Below are 20,007 nucleotides of genomic sequence, written 5' to 3' on the forward strand. Positions count from 1 at the left end.
TTATTTTTTTTATATATTTATTATTTTTATTTTTATTTTATATATATATATTTTTTTTATTTGTTTACTTTTTTTGTTATTATTATTTTTTTTATTTTATTTTATTATTTTTATTTATTTATTTATTTTTTTTTTTTTTTTTTTTGGCTCTCCCTGGGACGCTCAGGCTAACCCCAGGGTCGGCCAGCCAGAGTTCTCTTCCCAAATACCTTGTCCCAGTTCCAGTGACGGTAACTAGCGGTCTGTGGTGTTCCACGGACCCTAGGCTAAGCGGCCAGATGAACAACATAACCCGCACTAAGCAAACATGAACATACACTAACATATGCTATCTGGCCTTGACAGTACTGTCTTACTTCACAAGAGATTCAAATGCGGAGTTGTGCGAAAGCACCGGTGCCGCTTGTCAAAAAACACTGTCACTATGTGAGGCAGGGGCTTACGAAACCAATCAGCACCTGGAATTACTTTTGCTTGGTCGTGAAGATAACATTTGGAGATCAACCGGTTTCCAGTTGTTCAGCAAGAATGAAACGCGATGCAGACTACTTTGCAAGAAAAAACTACTCTAAACCGAGATTTTGTAATGAAGGTATATAATGTCTTAAAATTGAATGCTAGACTATTGCGACGTTTTTATAGAAGTGAATAGGCGTCAGCAGGTCGTATTCAATAACCTGCCTAACAGTCGAAAGTTTTAACATCAGTTTTATATTTTCAATACAAATTCTGATGGTAGGCAGGATGACAGTGTAGTTCAACTGCTAGTTACTTTTTATTAAGATAAAAAAAAATACTTCTGCAGAGTTATTTTAAAGCGTGTTTTTTTTTTCCTTCACTGTGTTGCTGTTGTAAATAAAAGTAGATAGATGTCGTGACAATGCCGTGATGGAAGTATGGAGGATAGGGAACGGCTCTTTAATACCGAATTATGGAAACGTTTCCATGATGGAAAGATAAGAAATGTGTATCCTCTTGCCAAGTACTGTGATTTAATCAGCAAAATCAAGAGTGCAAAGGATCGGCAGGTATATAATTCTCCAGAGGAATATTATCTCATAAGGAAGTTTGTTGTTGCGAATGTTGGAACTCGCGAAGTTCTAGTCTGTCGCGATAAATTGACTTTAAGCGGATGTATCGGAGATAAACCTCCTACGGCTCGAGTTTATGTTGCCTTAGAAGAAGTATATGGTGTTATAGACAAAGCACATTTTCAGACTAATCATGGAGGCAGGGACAAGTTACTTCGTACATTACATGAAGAGGGATACTTCAATATCACGAAGGATACGATTGATCTTTATTTATCATTTTGTGAAAGTTGTCGTCCAAAGAGGAAACGGAACTTCATACGTTATGAATCGAAACCTGTGTCATCCATTTGTTGTCAACCAACGATGCCTGTAACCGAATCCTCTCTCTTGAAAGAAGGTTTAAGTCCACAGGAACTGCTTCAACCACCATTAGTTTTATCGGTGGAGGTTACCAAAGAGCCTGAAATTACAAAATCACCTTTCCGAACAGATCAAAGAAACAGAACTTTTATTCGTGGTCGTGTTGATATAGTAGATCTTCAATACATTCCTGATGACGACTTTAATTTTGTTATGGTGTTTCAGGATATCGCTACCGGTTTCTGTGTATTGCGGCCTTTAAGAACCAAATATGCTGTTGAAGTAGCAAATCAACTGTTAGATATATTTCTGATATTTGGTGTTCCACACATATTGTATAGTAACAAGGGCACTGAATTTGTGATATTAGTTATTCGCGAATTGAAAGCACTGTGGCAGGATTGCATCATTGTTAGTGGTCGCTCAAATGCATATTTTGATTCGTGGTATAGTGAAGATTGTTGTGTTGAAATACAGGAATTAATAATTGAATGGATGAAGGAAAACAAATCACAGAAATGGAGTAACAGTTTGAAGTTTATACAGTTTGCAAGAAATACAGCCCTAAATGAAAAAACTGGAAAAATCCCCCATGAGCTCTTGTTTGGCTCTCAGGCAAGGGTTGGGCTTTCCTCTTACTTGAATCTTTGTGATGGCTTTTACCAATTGGAAACTGAAGATGACTTAGAAAATTGTCTTAATGCGAGAGAGTCAAATGGTGTAAGTATATAAATATATAATTAGTATGCCCCAAGTAAGCTTTTCATTGTGTTTTGTTTTTTTTTTTCTTTTTCTTTTGTTATTGTTTTTGTCATTGTGATTCAAGATATCAAATTCCACATTTCATATGGAATGTGTATGCATTATAAAATGTCTTTTTTAACAGAGTAACAAGTTGAATAAAATAAATTATTTTTGGTTTAGCAAACGTTACAACATCAATGAAACTCTTCCAACACTTAGTTATTAAAAAGAGCAGGTCTATTGTTGAATTTCAACTCATCAGAATGTTTATATGGAAATGCGAGAATGTACCCATTCTGAAAATGGTCAGTTTTTTTTTTTTTCACATGAGCCTCCCAATCATGTAACCCGGATGATGAGCAGCTCAAAAAACAGACTTGCTGTTTTCTGACACGTACTAATATTATTGTCAAACATTTATTATTAACATTATGGTCCTTGAGATTTGTCACAAACATTCTCTCTCAGGTATGACAAGCTAGGCTTGCTACCTGCGATTCTAAAATGCTGATGGAACTGATATTCAGATGACACTTGAGTTAACTGTCACCTGAATATCAGTCTCAAGTAACCAAATTTCAACAAAGTTCAATCATTCTGAGTCAGCCAAATCACTGCTTGCTCCTCCACAATGGTGGGACTGTAAGTAACCCTGGATACAAGCCTTGAATTCAAGTTGTCCTGTAATATGGCACCTAGTATACTGGAGTTGACCGCCTAGGTGTGAATGAACCAATGCAAGCTCCTCTATGTTACCAGACAATACTAGATGGCTCTCTCATCAACTGGTGATATACTGTCACTTTGCCTATTTGAGGTTCAAAATGATGAAATCCATATTTAGTCTCCAGAGCAAAGCTCCAGCAAACCCTGTCTCTTCCATCATTTAGTATGATTGATGTCTTTTGAGGTTATAAAGGGCATCATGGCAAGATCCAGTGTTCCTCACATTTCGAGGATGCAGCTCTAAAATGGTGTTTGTAGGCTGACTGTTAGATAAACTAGCAAACCAAACCTATTGGTAATCTTCTGGATTGTTATTTGTTTGTTTATTATTTGGTTTTTAGGAGCATTAGCAACTAAGGCCATATTGCTCTGGGATATGTGGTGGTCATTCCCTGACCTTTCTGCATCCTCCGTATTTGGTGGTGATGGGCTCGAACCCCGGTCTAATCAAAAAGCGTGTGCTACGCACTGCTGCTCCTTCCCACCTGGCTATGGAGGCGCCTGGTAATCTTCTGGAGGCATCCAGAACAGCTAGTATATAATCTTATTGCCTCTACTTAGCCAGGCAATGACTGGAGGGAATCCGAGTAGTGTGTATGCAGTAGAGGTCTGCACCAGCCTAAATTTTTTATTTTAACCCAGCCTGGCCCAAAATCTAGACAGCCTGACCAAAGACTGAATTTTTTTTTTTTTTTTTATCCCACCCTCATTGAAACTTTTTATATAAATAAAATTGCTAGCATTACTTTGAAGTTTCATAATAATAAAAAAAACATACTTGCAGATTAAAAATTCAATATTAATAATTATATAACAATAATAATTATCCAAAATAATTATCAATATTAATTATATAAAAAAGAAAATGTAATGAAGTTTCAATTTACCATATTTAATATAATTCCAAAACAAATATTGTTATCCACCTCTACTTAAATTAAAAAATTATAACTGACTGTCACTTTTGTAACTGGCAATTCTCACTGTACGAAAGATGTGTAAGCATTCCCCTTACTGTATTTCTAAATTATTGGTCAGTATTGGATATAGCAAAGAAGCAGTTAGAATGTGTTACAAGTGAATGTTCTTAGAATTGAAAGTAGGTCAACCCAAAATCTCGGATGTAGTAGGACAAGGGATTAACGTTATCACACTTTTAATAAATACTGTATACTGTACGCATACAACTAAAAAGGAACCCATTGCCTGGTGATGTAAAGACTCATATACCCGTAATGTAATGTAAATTGCAACTATGTCCACTTAAGGGTAAAGACTACTTTACTGAGCAAAAATACAGACCTGGTCATTTCCACAAAAAATTACAAATTTCGGTGAATATTGGAGACATTGGCGGAGTGCGCCTTATTGCTCAATTGAAAGTGTCAATAGACAACTAACACACATTTTTTCTAAAAATCCTTTAAGAATTTAAATGCATAACAAAATATTTAAAAATATATATATATGTAGGAAATAGTCTGAAATGTTTGGAAATAAAATTCATTACAATTCTTTGTGCCCAAACATCATTCCTGTTACCAGGCCCGGCCCGGCCCGGCCCGAGCATCCTGCTTATTACCCGACCTGGCCCGACCCACCCTCAGGCCAAAGTCTGAGAGCCAGGCCCAGGCCCATGCAGACCTCTAATATGCAGGGAGCATTGTTGAGGAGCTGGGTATATTCTTGCTGTGTGTGCCATATCCAAAAATTTCATTACTTCATACAATACATCTCATCCTCTACTTTTACTTTATCTACTGATTGCATCATGAATAGTCAAATTAATAAAACAAACTTAATTGTGAAAGTTTAACCCCTGAAAAACTTTCTCATTCATTTAACAAATATATTATTTGTTAAATTAATGAGGAATTTCCACCTGCAGTCTACCAAGCCCCACTTTTTCTGACAAAATCCCAATTATCAGCTGCCTCAATCACTGCTCAGCTCAGTTGTCCTAATGATTCTGTTTGCTTCAAAGGTGGTACTTGTGCATATGTCTGCTCTGATGTTCCCTGTCAGAGATGATAATTTGAAATCTCCTCTTTTCAGTCTTCTCTGGTCTAAAATTTCTCTACCCCATTCTGTCAAATTCATCTCTTGCCTCTATCTTTTTCCCAACTCCAGTCCAATTTTTCTTGGTGACTTTAATATTCATAATTTGAGCTGGATACCATTTTTTCTAGTTACATTGACCCATCTGGTCAAGATGCTAAAGCTTTTGCAATAACTAATGACCTTGCACAAATTCTTCACATACCTACCAGAATTTACCTATCACATGTACCAGAATTTCTATTCCTCTTGTGTACCAGAACACTAACTATATGCCAACACTGTTGATCTTTTTCTCCTAACAACCCTTAAAAGTACACGGTCAAGCTGAGTTGTCTTCTAAGCACTTCGGATCGCAACTTGGTGATGGTCTCTTCTCCATTGGGGTCTTTCTCTCACGACCATTCTCAGTCTCATGGTTGGCATTACAAGAACAAGATATAGTAAGATCTTTCTTCTTGTCCATAAGTTGAGCATTCTGATCGCTTTCCAAAGGTGCTGGCTGCAACTTTTGTCCATCTTATGCCTGCCTCTGTTAAAACCTGCCTCTGTTAAAACTTGTGTTGCTTCCTTGACTAAACATAAAGCTGACTTACTAGCATTCTACTTTTCTTATTACTCTTGTATTGATCTCCTCTTCACTGTTCCCAGTATACTCTATTTAGTCCCTGCTGCAGTCTTCTGTCAGTAGGATATCAGTAGAATTTTGAATAGTTGTGATACCAAGAAATTTGCTCGTATTTGACCTATTAAGGGTGACAAATCCCTCCCATCCAATTATTGCCCGAATGCACTTATTAGCATTAGTAGAAACATATGATGCAAGAAAGCACATTTATAAAGCATCACCAAAAAAAAAAAAAAAAAAAACACTTCCCTTTTCATGCATCCATTCGCTTCAAACATTTTTCCATCCAGTTCTTCCTTGAATTTATTTAAGCTATCAACTTCCACAATGACGGGTGGAAGTTTGTTCCAGCAATCAACCACTAGCTGGCTAAAGGCAAATTTTTGCACATCTATTCTGCTACTGTCTTTCTTCAGTTTGGATTTATTTCCCCTCAGTTGCGTAATCTGAGCAAGAGGAAGAATCGCATTAGCTTGCTCAAACCATTATTGTTAGCCATGTAGTGCAAGGAAGCCCGAGGCTTATGCTGCACTGGCCAAAATAAAAGAGAGAGAGAGAGGATCACCAAGAAAGAAAGAGAAGAATGATGATATCCAGCTCAGGACCCTGGGTGTTCCAAGCCCATACTCACCAGATGTAAGCCCCCCTGGGGTCTTACATCTGATGGCCTTATACACCTCAATCAGATCACTTCGTAGGTGCCTAATCTCCAGATGGTGGAATTTGCAGAACCCATTGCCCTTCTCTCTGGTTGTTCCAGCAGCTCTACATCCTTCCTAAAATTAGACTTCAAGACCTGTATGCTGTATTCAAGGTGTGGCCTGACTATTGCTTTATACAAAGGGATAATCACCTCCTTATCCCTGCTAGCAAAATTCTTGTATATAATTGACAAGATCCCGTGAGTTGCCCTGCCAGCCTGTCTGCGCTGATCAGAAAACTTTATATCTGACTGTACAATTACCTCCAGGTCTCTTTCATTCTCCACACTACCCTGAGTGTAGTACTGTACAGTTGGTGGTACGTTACTCTAAAGTTACTGCTGCCCGTGCAGTCCTTTACATCAATGTTAAACTTCAGTTGACACCTCATGATATGCCAAACATTTTCTAGATCCTGTTGTAGTAGTGCCATGTCATTACTGTCATTAACAACCCTGCCAACCTTGGTATCATCTGCAAACTTAGACATTAAGCCTGATATACCTTCATCATCATTGATACATATAGAAAACAACAATGGTCTCTCAACACCAAATACTAGGAGACTAATAACATTAGTCCACGAAGAGCAGTGTCCATTGATTACCATTCTGTCTTCTCCCACTCAACCATCCTTTTATCCATTATACCAACTTCAAAATCAGAATGCTAGGTTGGCACCTAATTCCTTCACACTCTCTGCACCTAGCACAAACAAAGACATCCTCTTTGGATAGATCACGTCCTGTTCCAGAAAGTCTGCAAACATTTCACAAGTTGCACCTTTTTTAGCGTGATGTGTTGGAGAATTGCCCTCTTCAGTTCTCTCCCTGAGCTGCAGCACTTCTGCTACTTTATGTCTGTCTGTTGCCTTGCTGCTCTAGTCTGTGGCATAATTCCTTTTAAATACTGTTTCCCCAGTAATTGAGTATCCATTTACATCTGATCAATGATCTCCAGTATGTGTTCCCTCAGTTTCGATCCAGTGGTGATATTTTGGTTTATGTTACCCATTAGTGGACAAATTCGGTGGAAACACTTAGTGAAACTTATGCAGTTTCTCTTGACATTTCTAAGACTTTTGATCATGTTTGGCATAAAGATCAACAATTTTCCATCTTACAGATTTCCAACTGTTTTTTTCAACTTCAAGTGATGGTAGTTGCTGTTTTAACTTCTCCACTAATGCTGGTATTCCCCAAGGTTCAGTTCTTTCTTCCTTTAACTCTTTTCCCTCTTGTGTATTAATGACCTTTCTCTGAAACGAAATCCATAGTTTTGCTGATCATATCACATGGCATTCCACCTCCCAGTTTGAGAAATCTTGTCCTACACAGACATCATCAACTGTTCAAATTTTCTGCAAATTCTGTAGTGAAGAATTTCCTGCAGATCAGCATTTAACTAAGATTACTTAATTAATTTCAATTCTTCCAAAACTCATTCCTCTGTTATATCGCTCAAAAAAAAAAAGGAGTCTACAGCCCCTGTGCTTCAATGATGCTTAGATTTATAGACAAGATCATATATCTCTATTAGAAATTACTGACTTTTAATCTCACTTGGCATGGGCATATCAAAAATATTGCTGCTTTTTTATCTAAAAATACACATTTTCTCTCTCTTTTGATTTTCTCTTTGCATTGCTTATAAAAACTACTCACATTGTGCAAATCTCAAATCTGCCCTTCCATGGAATACTGTTTGCACACATGGTGCTCCTAAAATTTCTCTCTGGCTTCTAAGCTCTATTCAAAACAGTGTGTTGGGTTAATTAATGACCCAACTCTTACAAAATATGTCCCCTCTCCATCTCACAAACTTGTTTCTTATACATACACTGATGAGCCAAAACATTATGACCACCTACCTAATATGACGTTGGTCCTCCACGTGCAGCCAAAACAGCTCGTACCCAGCGAGGCATGGACACTATAAGATTTCTGAATGTGTCTTGTGGTATCTGGTACCAACACGTAACCAGCAGATACTTTAACTCCTGTAAGGTGCGTGGTTGAGATGCCACAGATCGGAGTTACTGTTCCAACACAAACCACAGATGCTTGATGTCTGGCGAATTTGGAGGCCAGGGCAATACCCGGAAGTCTTCCTCCTGCTCCGCAAACCAGTCTCGAACAATCCAAGCGGTGTGGCATGGCACATTATCCTGCTGAAAGATGACACCGCCAGAGGGGAAGACCGTTGCCATGACGTCTACCACCTACCTAAACATCATCAATGATGTTTAGGTAGGTGGTAGACATCAGAATGCCAAGCACATAGGTGACTGGACCTAGGATATCCCAGAAGAACATCACCTCCGCCATCAGCTTGTTTTTATCCCACGGTGCATCCAGGCACCATCACTTACCCAGGTAAACAATGCACGCATACCGTCCACATGGTGCAACAGGAAACATGATTCATCGGACCAGACGACCTTCTTCCAATCACTCAAGGTCCAGTTTCTATGCTCACGGTTCACCGGCGGTAGGGCCTACAATGGGTAGGCCCTACCGCCCGGTGAACCGTGAATAGCATGGGCCCTCAGAGTGGCCTGCAGCTACACAGCCACATTTTCAGCAGGGTTCGATGTACTATGTGTTGTGACACATTACTCCCTTCACCAGCATTCCAATTACCGGCAAGTTGCGCCACAGTCGCCCTTCTGTTGCCACATACCATCCGGGAAAGCCTTCGCTCACCTCAAGAATTGATGAGCCATGGTTGTCCAACACCTCTCCGGCAGTTCCTGGTTTTCCCTTCTCGCACCACTTTTGATAGGTACTCACCACAGCCGACCGTGAGCACCCCACCAGCCGTCGTTTCGGATATGCTCTGACCCAGTTGTCTAGCCATGACAATTTGGCCTTTGTCAAACTCGCTTAAGTCCGCTGCCTTTCCCATCTGAAGAACAAGAGTAACACTGATTAACGGAACTCAGTATCAGGTGTTTTTTATATCGTGTCCTGACCCGCGCATGCACTGTAGTTCGGCTGGAATTGCTTCAATTTGCATAACGACTCGCCAGTTATAATGTTTTGGCTCATCAGTGTATATGGTCTACAAATACTTCCACAAGCACTGTTCTTCTGAATTAGCACCTTCAATTCCCCCTCTTGCTTGCAAACTTCTACAAAGTTTGCAAGAAAGAGGGGCAAATGGATATTGACTGGTTTGCATTGCAACCAGTCAATATCCATTTGCTGTTCAACTTCAAAATCACTGAACTAACTTTTCTTCTTCCTCGTTTCTTCCTTTGACTTCAGCTTCCTGGAACAACCTTCCTTCACGTGGATTTCCTGAAAATTGCAATCTATGCATATTCAAGTCTATTGTAAACAAGTACAGTGGCGATCAAAAAAACTGCATCAGTTGTGAATTTTGCAAATACAGGTGACCCACGCTTAATGCTGATAATTTGTTCCATAAAAACAGAGCGCTAAGTGAGCGCCTCATTCCCATAAGGTAACATATGTATTTGTGAGTTGTGGTCGGTGTCATAGAATATTTCCTAATCAATAATAAACGGTAGTGAAAAGATGCACAAATGTCGGTCAAAATATTTAATATTCAAATATTTGTACATGTAAAATATTCTGCATTACATACGTACAGTATATAATTATGTGGTAATTACTTACGTATCAAAATTAAACTTAAAATTCCAATTAAAATCATGAATTTAATTGATGAATTTAATCATGAAAAATGTGTTGATTTTGGGTTGAACTTTGACCCTCTTCCAAATAAACTAAAAGGGGTATTAATTTTAAATACCCTGCAGCCTTACCACCCACAAATAAAGTCGACCGATCCTTCGCCACTTTGAAACCTAGCATGTTTTTTTCTTCTTTCAATATGAAACTTCTTTTAGGCATTCATTTCCACAAAAGTCCTGCTTCAACTATGTTAAAAACTTGTTGAGAAGTATAACACATAATATCCCTCTTCAATAATTTTAACAAGTTCTTTTTTGAACGTTTCGGTTCCTTCTGCACTTGCGGCTTCTCCCTGGATTTTAAATCTATTCAACCAGCCCTTACTAGTTTTAAATGGTTCCACATTTTTTTAGGTGAGTTTTCTTCAGATCATCATATTGGCTAATATATATATATATATATATATATATATATATATATACATATATACATATATACAAGGCTTTTTTTTGTGACGTTATGCAACGGTACTGCGTACGAGCACCTTCTTTAACAGCGTGTGACATGGCTGGCACGCAGTGCGTGGTCAATCGTGCCAGCTGTTTCCGTCTATTAAGGAGATCACATGACAATGGGCGGAGTCAGCACCCGTCGATCACGGCCGTATCACTAGCAGTCTGGAAGGGGTACCCGTTTCTGAATCTCGAACAAAACTTCATTATGAAATTATTTTTACTTATTTTTTTACTTGGTACTTATTTTTACATTTTACTTATTATTTTTTATTTATTAAATAAGACTCACCTTTGATTTATTTTTTATATACTTGTATAATAAATTTATGCTTAATAAACTGTGTTAATAAAATTAATGGTCCAGATTCAGTATCGGGTATAGCGTTCCGACTGCTAGCGATATGGCCGTGATTGACGGGTGCTGACTCCGCCCAGTGTCACATGATCTCCTTAACAGACGGAAGCAGCTGGCATGGTTGACAGCCACTGCGTGCCAGCACGGAATTTTTCCTGATAGCAAAGAATGAGTACCGGCACCTATTTTTTTACAAAAAAAGCACTGTATATATATATATATATATATCTCTGTGTGTGTGTATGTCTCTCTCTCTCTCTAATAATATTTAACTTAACTGAATTCTGCATTGGATATTATCTTCAATAAAATTAGTTAAAATCTTTCCATTTCAATCCTAATAGCCGGCCTAGCCCTAGTTGCTTGCAGTGGAACAGCTATCTTTCCCGCTGCTAAAATTAATTCTTTATTTTTTTATATAATTGTTCTTACAGTTAAACTTGTAAGTCCTAAGTTATGGCACACATCCGCTTGTCTTTGACCGGAATTGATTCGCTTCAAAACGCCTAATTTAATTTTCAAATTCAGTCTTTTTCTTACATTTATAGTCTTTGTACTGCGCTCAGACGTTGCTTTTTCATTCTTATCGGCCATTATTAACTCTTTGAAAATGTAACTGCGTTGGTTGCATTAATTATGATACGATGTTCAAAGTAAACTGTCTGTTTCGCACGATGTCTAATATGGTACTGAGTGATGACTATACTTCAGATAAATGCATATAATGCAAATATTACAAGCAATAATATACTTGATTGATCATTTTTTAAAATGTTGATCTTGGAACTACGTAACAAGTCACTGTACTGCAATTAAATTAGCGTGGGAGAAAATTTCACTGAGAGTGGGAAAATTTCTCAAGTCGGCGTGGGAAAATTTCTCAAGTCGGCGTGGGAAAATTTAATTCTGTTTTGCTATTCATTTTCAAGCTATTGACTCCATCAAATGAAACGATTTCATTAAATATTCCAAAAATGCAATCTGTAAAAGAGTGTTATAGTGATCTGTGACAGCATTATAGTCAGATACAGGTTATAATGTAAGAACAGCGTTATAGCGAATCAGCGTAAAGCGAACCACATTATAACGGGGGCCTGCTGTACAGGCAACCCCGTATAACATGGTATTTCTACAACACAGTTTTGCTCTACCACGATTGATAAATCACGACAATCCTCGCACAACACAGTACTTCTGCAACAAGATTTCGCTCAAACACAGTTTGTGAATTGCTGGAAATCTCGCATAACATGCATTTTTGAGCTTTAGTGCTAGGAAAACCCTGCTATTATGTTAGATGTAATTTTCAACGTTTCCATTCCTTTTTGTGAATCCTGACTCGCTAGTCGTTATCGCCTTCATGATATTTTTATAAAGCACATTTTTGTAGGTCACTACCATAAAACAATAAAAACAATTTGCACTTTCCGATTTATTGGGCTTTTCTGTTAGTGTAATCAATAATCTCTAATTATAAATGGGTAGTAAACTCGATCTCATTACATTTGCTATATGTTATGGTGAAATGTATTTCGCCTTCCATGAATTATTTGATCATATAAAAAACATAAATTTTCAGAAACTGATTACTTTATATCATCTTTGTTGAAACTTGTGCGTGCAGTGTTCTTTGTTATTACTTGCTTATCATTTTTACTGTTTTAAATTTTACAACCAAAAAAAAAAAAAGTTCAGTAAACAGAAATATCAATTAGTATGTACATATTACAGTATGTATTAATTAAGCCGTGTATGTAAGCGTAAATTTTTTTTATTTTGCTAACTGGAAAATATTCTTCCGATTTTCATGTATCATTTAAAGGGGGGGGGGGGGGGTTCACTGTATTTTGTTGGGAGATTCCTGGGTTAGGTTCTGTGCTATTGAACTTGTGCTTGTTTGAGACCATAAAAATTAATTCTAATTTCAAAGAGTGCAGTTCGTGACTTTCAGAGCAGAAGTACCCGAAATCTAGATGTTGCAGAAGTGATTATGCTTAGCGGCGATGAAGAGGAAGAAAATTAAATGGACATACATTATTTCACATATAAGTATCACAGTTTGTAAGGTAAGACATTTGTTCAGCTATTACTATTTAAGTTACTACTATTATAAAAATAAATTTAAATATTAAGTTATTACTACTATAAAAATTAAGTTTCTGATAGTTATAAAAAAAAAATAGCATATTTTTGTTAGCTTTTAGAATGTAACCCCCCCCCACCCTTTTGTAATGGTCTTAGTCCTGTATAACACAGTTTCGCATTACACGAGATTTTGTAGGAACCAAACTACCATGTTATACGAGGGTTACCTGTAATGTGTTTTGCGCTGCATTGTGGGTTGCAGAAACAACATTGTGGGTTTTGCGCTGCATTGTGGGTTGCAGAAACAACATTGTGGGTTTTGCGCTGCATTGTGGGTTCAAAATGTATTTGTTAGATGGGATATATATCTCTGTGAATGAAATTCAATAAAAGAGACTCCACCTGATATACCTAATTGCCATAAATATCTTCCCAAAGAATAAAATGCCTAATTAATGGAAATATGAGAAATCATGCAAATGGTAATCTTGACAACCAAACATATATTTTATTGCATTTACATGTACAAACTGAAATGACAAGTTAACGTAATAGTATTATGTACTGTAAATCAGTAAAATAAGTCCTCAATATTTTGTTGTTCCTCCTCGAGCTGCAATTACAGCCTTGCAATGAACTGGAATAGAGTTAATCAACTTCTGGATATACAGTTGCCCAGTTTCGTGGTACCACACCCTTACAAAGCTCTCCTGCAGCTGAATCTTACTTGTTGGCTTCTTCTGAGCGATTTTAGATGACATTAATATGTACCAGCAATTTTCAATCTGGACTATTGCCAGGCCAGTCCAACACTGTAATGCCAGCATTTCTGAAGTATGACTGCACCTTAAGGGAGAAAAGCGAGAGAAAACATTGGTGTGAGTATGGTTTAAGCCTTGTGAGACAACAAGACAAACTCGTCATTAAGTCTAAGTAGCACACAAAACTTACCAGTTTTGCTGTGTGGCAAGGTGCTGAATCATGTTGAAAAATGCAGTTTTGGACATCTGTGTGGTGATCCTTAATAACAGATTTCAGGCACTCCTCCAAGATAGCAGTGTAGGTTTCTGCATTCACCGTTCTTTTAATAAAGTTAATTCGCCCCACCCCTTTGCTAGTTATGCATCCCCAGACTATCTGACTGGCGAGGAACCTTACAGTCGGTGTTATGCAGTCAGGTTGGTATGCCTCCAGTTTTCATCTGACATATTGCTTCCCATACGAGCCATGCAGGTTGAATTTTGATTCATCAGAAAAGATGATGGTGCCCCATTGCTCTTTTGTCCATGAAACATGTGTTTTGGCCCAAGCAAGTTGCTTCTTCCTCATTTGATGGGTCAACAAAGGCTTCTTCTTGGGCTGATAGGCATGCAGACCACATCCAAAAGCCGTCTTTGGATAGTCTGTGCACTTGTTTCAACACCAGAGGCCATCTCAAAGTCCAGTTTTAGATCAGGAGCACTAGCATGGCAATTACGAAGGCATAGCTGTTTCAAATATCGTTCTTGGGACGGCGTAGTCTCTCTCTTACAGCCAGATTCAGGTGTTCTGTTCACATCACCAGTTTCACACTTTAATTTCAGCATCCGGGATACTGTTGACTGGTGGTAGCCTATTTTATCAGTGATAGCACGTGTAGAAAGCCTGACTTTTTTTCCTTGTTGTCAACTGAACGTATGGAGCCATGCTTACACATCTGCAAAACAAGCGTGTATACCTTTCCAATGCCATATTTATAGAAATGGCTGACGCAATACCTTGCAATTACTGTCTGATGCAATACCTTTGCTTTGCAACAAACAAAATGACTGTAATCAAACAATATCTTGTTTCATTACAAATGTTACTTTTTTTAAGGTGATGCAATTCTTCTGCCTTCCTTACCTTCAACCCATACACAGTACTAAATACAGTCCATTCTGGTTATTTGGGACACATCGGGACTAGTGCATTTTGGCCCAATTAATCGGCTGCCTCGATTATCCGAAGTTTCACGTAAATAGTTAAAAATACAATGTAAACCCCCCCCCACCTTTTTTCACAATTGGTTCACTGTACAATCAAATCACGTTACGACAAACTCACCATAGTAATGTACCGTTCACTATACGATGTGTAGTAAGCACCGGTCATTGTGATCATGTTTGTGAATTGAATTTTAATTCTATTGAAGAGCGATTCTAATTAGAGAAAATAGGAGGAATATTATCCACAGGCTATAAAAACAAAGATATATTAAGCACAAATTTACCCTTTATTACCTTACCAATTAGAAAATTAAATGATATGTGAAAATCGGAAGAATATACGTGATAATCGGAATAATTAATATGTACATACGAACTAGTTGACATTTCTGTTCACTGACATTTGTGGGTGGGGGTTAAAATTTAAAACAGTAAAAAGATAAGCAATCAATAACAAAGAACATGGCACACACAAATTGCAAGTAACACAATACACGCGAGTGAGAACGGAGAAAGAGTTACAAAGCTTTAAAAATAGGAATGAAGAGAAGATCTGAAAATTAATTTTTTTATATGATTGAAGATTTCATGGAAGTGTAAACACATTTCACCATAATAACCCACAGAATTCCAGCTGTCGGTATTATCGCAAATTCAATAAGATCGAGTTTACTATCCGTTTATGATAGATTTCACTAACAGAAAAGCCCAATAAACAGATGACTGCTAATTGTTTTTGTTTTATGGTTGTGACCTCCAAAATTTCGACCGAACCACGTGGTGCCGTAGGAGACAATCGTAGGGTAATCTCCAGTGCTTACGGTCTCCTGCCCCCGATTAAACGGCATGCTGTCCCAATTAAGCGAAGTAAGCCCTGGCTATTTTCTCGATTGGTTTCTGTTTTTTAAGATTTGCCCCAAATAAACAGCTGCCCCGATTAACCGGTGGCCCAAATAACCGGAATCCACTGTACTATAATTACCAATATTTATGTTTCCTAAAAAAATAAAAAAAAATAGTGAGCATTTTGTGCCCCAGCACTTAATATTGATACTAATACTGAATTAAATATCAGATTCTCACTATTGTATAAAAATGGTTTTTATTGGAAACCCTTATTTACAGAAAACTGAAATAGTTTTTTGTAAATAAAGTATTGAAATTTTCAAAAATTTGCTATTGAAAAACAGTTGAAAGCAAGCTATGGAAGTACTTGGACAATCGCTAGTTTTATCTAAATATGTTACATATGCCATGTCCTAACAGCAGTTTCAATTTCAACTTATAAAATTTATAAGCAGTTTCAGGAAATGCCACATAGAAATAAAACCATGAAATATATGCGTAGTACTATAGTCAATAAGACAGTATCACTAAAAGAATGGCGCCTCCGTAGCCAGGTGGGAAGGAGCAGCAGTGTGTAGCACATGCTTCTTGATTAGACCGGGGTTCGAGCCCCCTCACCACCAAATACGGAGGATGTGGAAAGGTCAGGGAATGACCACCGCATATCCCGGAGCAATATGGCCTTAGTTGCTAATGCTCCTAAAAACCAAATAACAAACAAACAACAAAAAACAAAAGAATATGGTATTATGCTGGAAGAAAAGGCTGTTTGAAGCATGTTTAGGAAAATTGTAAACATAAACAGGACATTATACAGGTGTCAGCATAATTGTGGATTATTCATTGAAGAAATTTTAACAGTTAGAGGAATGGCTTCACATCCACAATGAAAGATCGCATGACACATTCTCGGTATGGAACTTATTCACCCCTCATTTGTTAATGAATTAGTATTAGTAGTGGAAAAATTGAAAGGATACAAGCTTATACAGCATCAGCCAAAAAAATCCACTTCATTTGGCCATCTCTTCTAATAATTTGTGTAATCCCTTAAATTTATTCAGACTGCCTATTTTCACAATACTGGATGAAAGTTTATTTCAGCAATCAGTTACTCTCTGTCTGAAAGCAAATTTTTGCAAATTCAGCTTGCAACCATCTTTTTCCAATTTAAACTTATATCATTGCTGTGCATGTTTTCTGAGGAAAAAAAGTAAGGATTCCATTAGCATTTAGTTTATTCAATCATTTAAAGCCTTAAACACTTCAGTCTAGTTTCCTCAATTGCCTAGCTTTCAGGTATCGCAAGTCTTCCTTGATAAGAGTACCCTTTTGCATCCCTGAGTTGCTCTTCTCTGTAATTGTTCCATCAGATGTACATCCTTGCTAAAATGATCCTTCCAAACTTGTATGCAGTTCTCAAGATGCAGTCTAACATTGCCTTATAAACAGTATAATAACTTCTTTGTTCCTGCTGGAAAAATTCTGTATATCACTGATAGAACCCCATGAACTGTTCTAGCAGCCTGTCTGCACGCTCACAACTTCATGTTAGACTTTACAATAAACCCCAGGGTTTTTTTTTTTTGTTGTTGTTGTTGTTGTTCTACCAACTACTGCATTTGTAATACTACGAAATGCAGTATTTATCAATGCTAAACAACCTCAATTGCCACTCTTTAGCCTATCTGCCTAATTTACCCAGTTCTTGTTGAAGTAGCTTAATCTGATTACTACCAGTAACCACCCTGTTGCCCTTTGTATCATGAACAGACTTAGACATTAAACTTGATATATCTTCCTTAATATTAATAAATACAGGCAGTTTCCTATTTATGTTTGTTTGTTTGTGATTTGGTTTTTAGGAGCATTAGCAACTAAGGCCATATTGCTCCGAGGATATGCGGTGGTCATTCCCTGACCTTTCCGCATCCTCCATATTTGGTGGGCATGGGCTCGAACCCCGGTCTAATCAAGAAGCGTGTGCTACTCACTGCTGCTCCTGCCCACCTGGCTACGGAGGCACCCCTACTTATGTAAACCTTGACCTACTCAAACAAAACTTTACGCAATTGAAGTTGGAAAAAATTCAAGCAATGCATAGGTTATTTATCTGTTATTTGGTTTTTTTTAGGAGCATTAGCAACTAAGGCCATATTGCTCCGGAGGATATGCAGTGGTCATTCCCTAACCTTTCCACATCCTCCTTATTTGGTGGGCATGGGCTCGAACCCCAGTCTAATCAAGAAGCATGTGCTACGCACTGCTGCTCCTGCCCACCTGGCTAGGGAGGCACCATCAGTGCATAGGATGGAAGTGCATATGTATAAAGTGGTATCCTTTCAATGCATTTTTATCCATGTTTGCAACATCAATCTCTCTATCTGTGGTATTTCTCTGTAAGCATTTTGCATCGTGTGCATGGTGTGAAATTTTCTTAACCCTTCAGTATTGTGTGACCCTTTTATCACATGGATGACTATTGTCCTCCAGATTAAAATTAATTTTTAAGCCTTTGGATTTTTTTTTTGCCCCGTTGTAATTTTATTCTTATTGATCTGCTCAGAGACCGTATAAACTGGTTTAAGTTTCTGGAAGAAAAGGATGGCCATAACTAATCTGATGTTCAACATTAGTAAAATATTTGTATTAAGCATCGATGGTAAATACTGTATATTCTATTACTGAAGATAGAAATATTGAATATTTGTATCGATTATATTTATTCTATCAATCAGTACATTATTATTTATAGAAGGTTCATCATGAAATAATCTGATATGCAATACTAATAGAATATTTAATGGAATTGTATATGCATTAAACACAGAGTAAAGATATTGGTTTCCGTGATATGTGTACAATATATTTTGAAGAAATATTTCTTTTGAGAAATAATGGTATTTTATTACAGTAAATATAGGTTAAGTTATGTTAGGTTAGTTTAGTTTGTCATGTCATCTGTATTCTCATTTTTTCACTAGTGCTTCACTCTCAGCACTAAATTTACCTACTCTTTTGGAACATGACAAGAAAAAATCTACTTATACAAAAACTAAATGTAAACAAGCACATTACACTCCAAAATCTAAGTTTGCACTACAGTACACACTTTATTTTTTAGCAAAAACTGGAATCATAACAAGGACAGAATAAATTAACTCAGAATCAACACTGAACCAGAATACAGCAATGTGAAATGTAAAGCAGAATTTAATGCAGTTAGTCATGTGGATGATGATTCATCAGTTGATGATCCTGCTCAGTTAGCTAACAAACTAAATGAGTATTTTGCATCTACATTCACACAAGAGGAGTTATTCAGGGAGGGGAATGCCGGAGGTGTATTAAACTCTGGCAGTAAGCTAGATGATTTTGTAATAACTGAGAGCAAAGTGGAGGAGAAATTGTGGAAGATAAACATAAGGAAGGCACCTGGGATGGATGGGATCTATCCAGTTATATTAAAGGAGGCAGGAAAGGAAGTAAACAAGCCCTTAGCCATAATTATGAGAGCATCCTTAAATTCAGGGGAAATCCCCACAGACTGGAGATGTGCAAATGTAACCCCAATTCACATAGGAGGATCAAAGAACGACACAAGTAATTACAGACCTGTTATTTTAACTTCTGTTCCAGGGAAATTAATAGAGGCACTGGTTAAAGAAGCGCTGCAGGATCATCTAAGCAAGACTTCAGTTATAGCTTGGGCACAGCATGGGTTTGTTAAGGGGAAGTCTTGTCTGACCAATGTGATTGGATACTATGATGTTAGGAACTGGATGCAAAGAACAATTTTGATATCATATATTTGGATCTTAGAAAGGCTTTTGATACTGTTGCACATGGATGACTGCTTCACAAATTGGAGCAGTGTAGCGTTGGAGGCAAATTGCTGCTGGATAAAGGGATGGTTGAGTGGAAGAAGACAGAAAGTGATAATCAATGGATACTGCTCTTCGTGGACTAATGTTGTTAGTGGAGTCTCCCAGGGTTCAGTGTTGGGTCCATTGTTGTTTTCTGTATTTATTAATGATATTGTTGATGGTATATCAGCATTTAATTCAACATCTTAATGTCTGAGTTTGCAGATTATACGAAGGTTGGCAGGGTTGTTAATGACTAATGATAATACACTACTGCAACTGGATCTAGAAAAGTTGAGCAGCTGTGCCGAGAGGTGGCAGCTGAAGTTTAACACTGACAAATGTAAAGTACTACATATGAGAAGCAGTAACCCCAAAGTGGGAGTAATTCTGCAATCAGATATGAAGTTTTCTGAGCAGTGCAGACTGTCTGCAAGAGTATCTCATGGTATCTTGTCAA

The 20,007-nt window shown here is 37.5% G+C and overlaps 1 protein-coding gene across 1 annotated transcript in view; it reads left to right on the forward strand.

The window, feature by feature from the left end:
• The first annotated feature begins 888 nt into the window (after positions 1-888).
• Positions 889-20,007, forward strand: part of LOC150077432 (KRAB domain-containing protein 2-like) — an 83,295-nt gene continuing 64,176 nt past the window's right edge. The window contains exon 1 of the mRNA XM_090386278.1: positions 889-2,114. Within this exon, the coding sequence (XP_090242404.1) occupies positions 897-2,114 (1,218 nt within the window). The 5' untranslated portion in view covers positions 889-896. The remainder of the gene's footprint in view (positions 2,115-20,007) is intronic.

This window comes from Mastigoproctus giganteus, chromosome 12 (assembly GCF_048544385.1).
Source record: "Mastigoproctus giganteus isolate SK-2022 chromosome 12, ASM4854438v1, whole genome shotgun sequence".
NCBI classification, from domain to species: Eukaryota; Metazoa; Arthropoda; class Arachnida; order Uropygi; family Thelyphonidae; genus Mastigoproctus; species Mastigoproctus giganteus.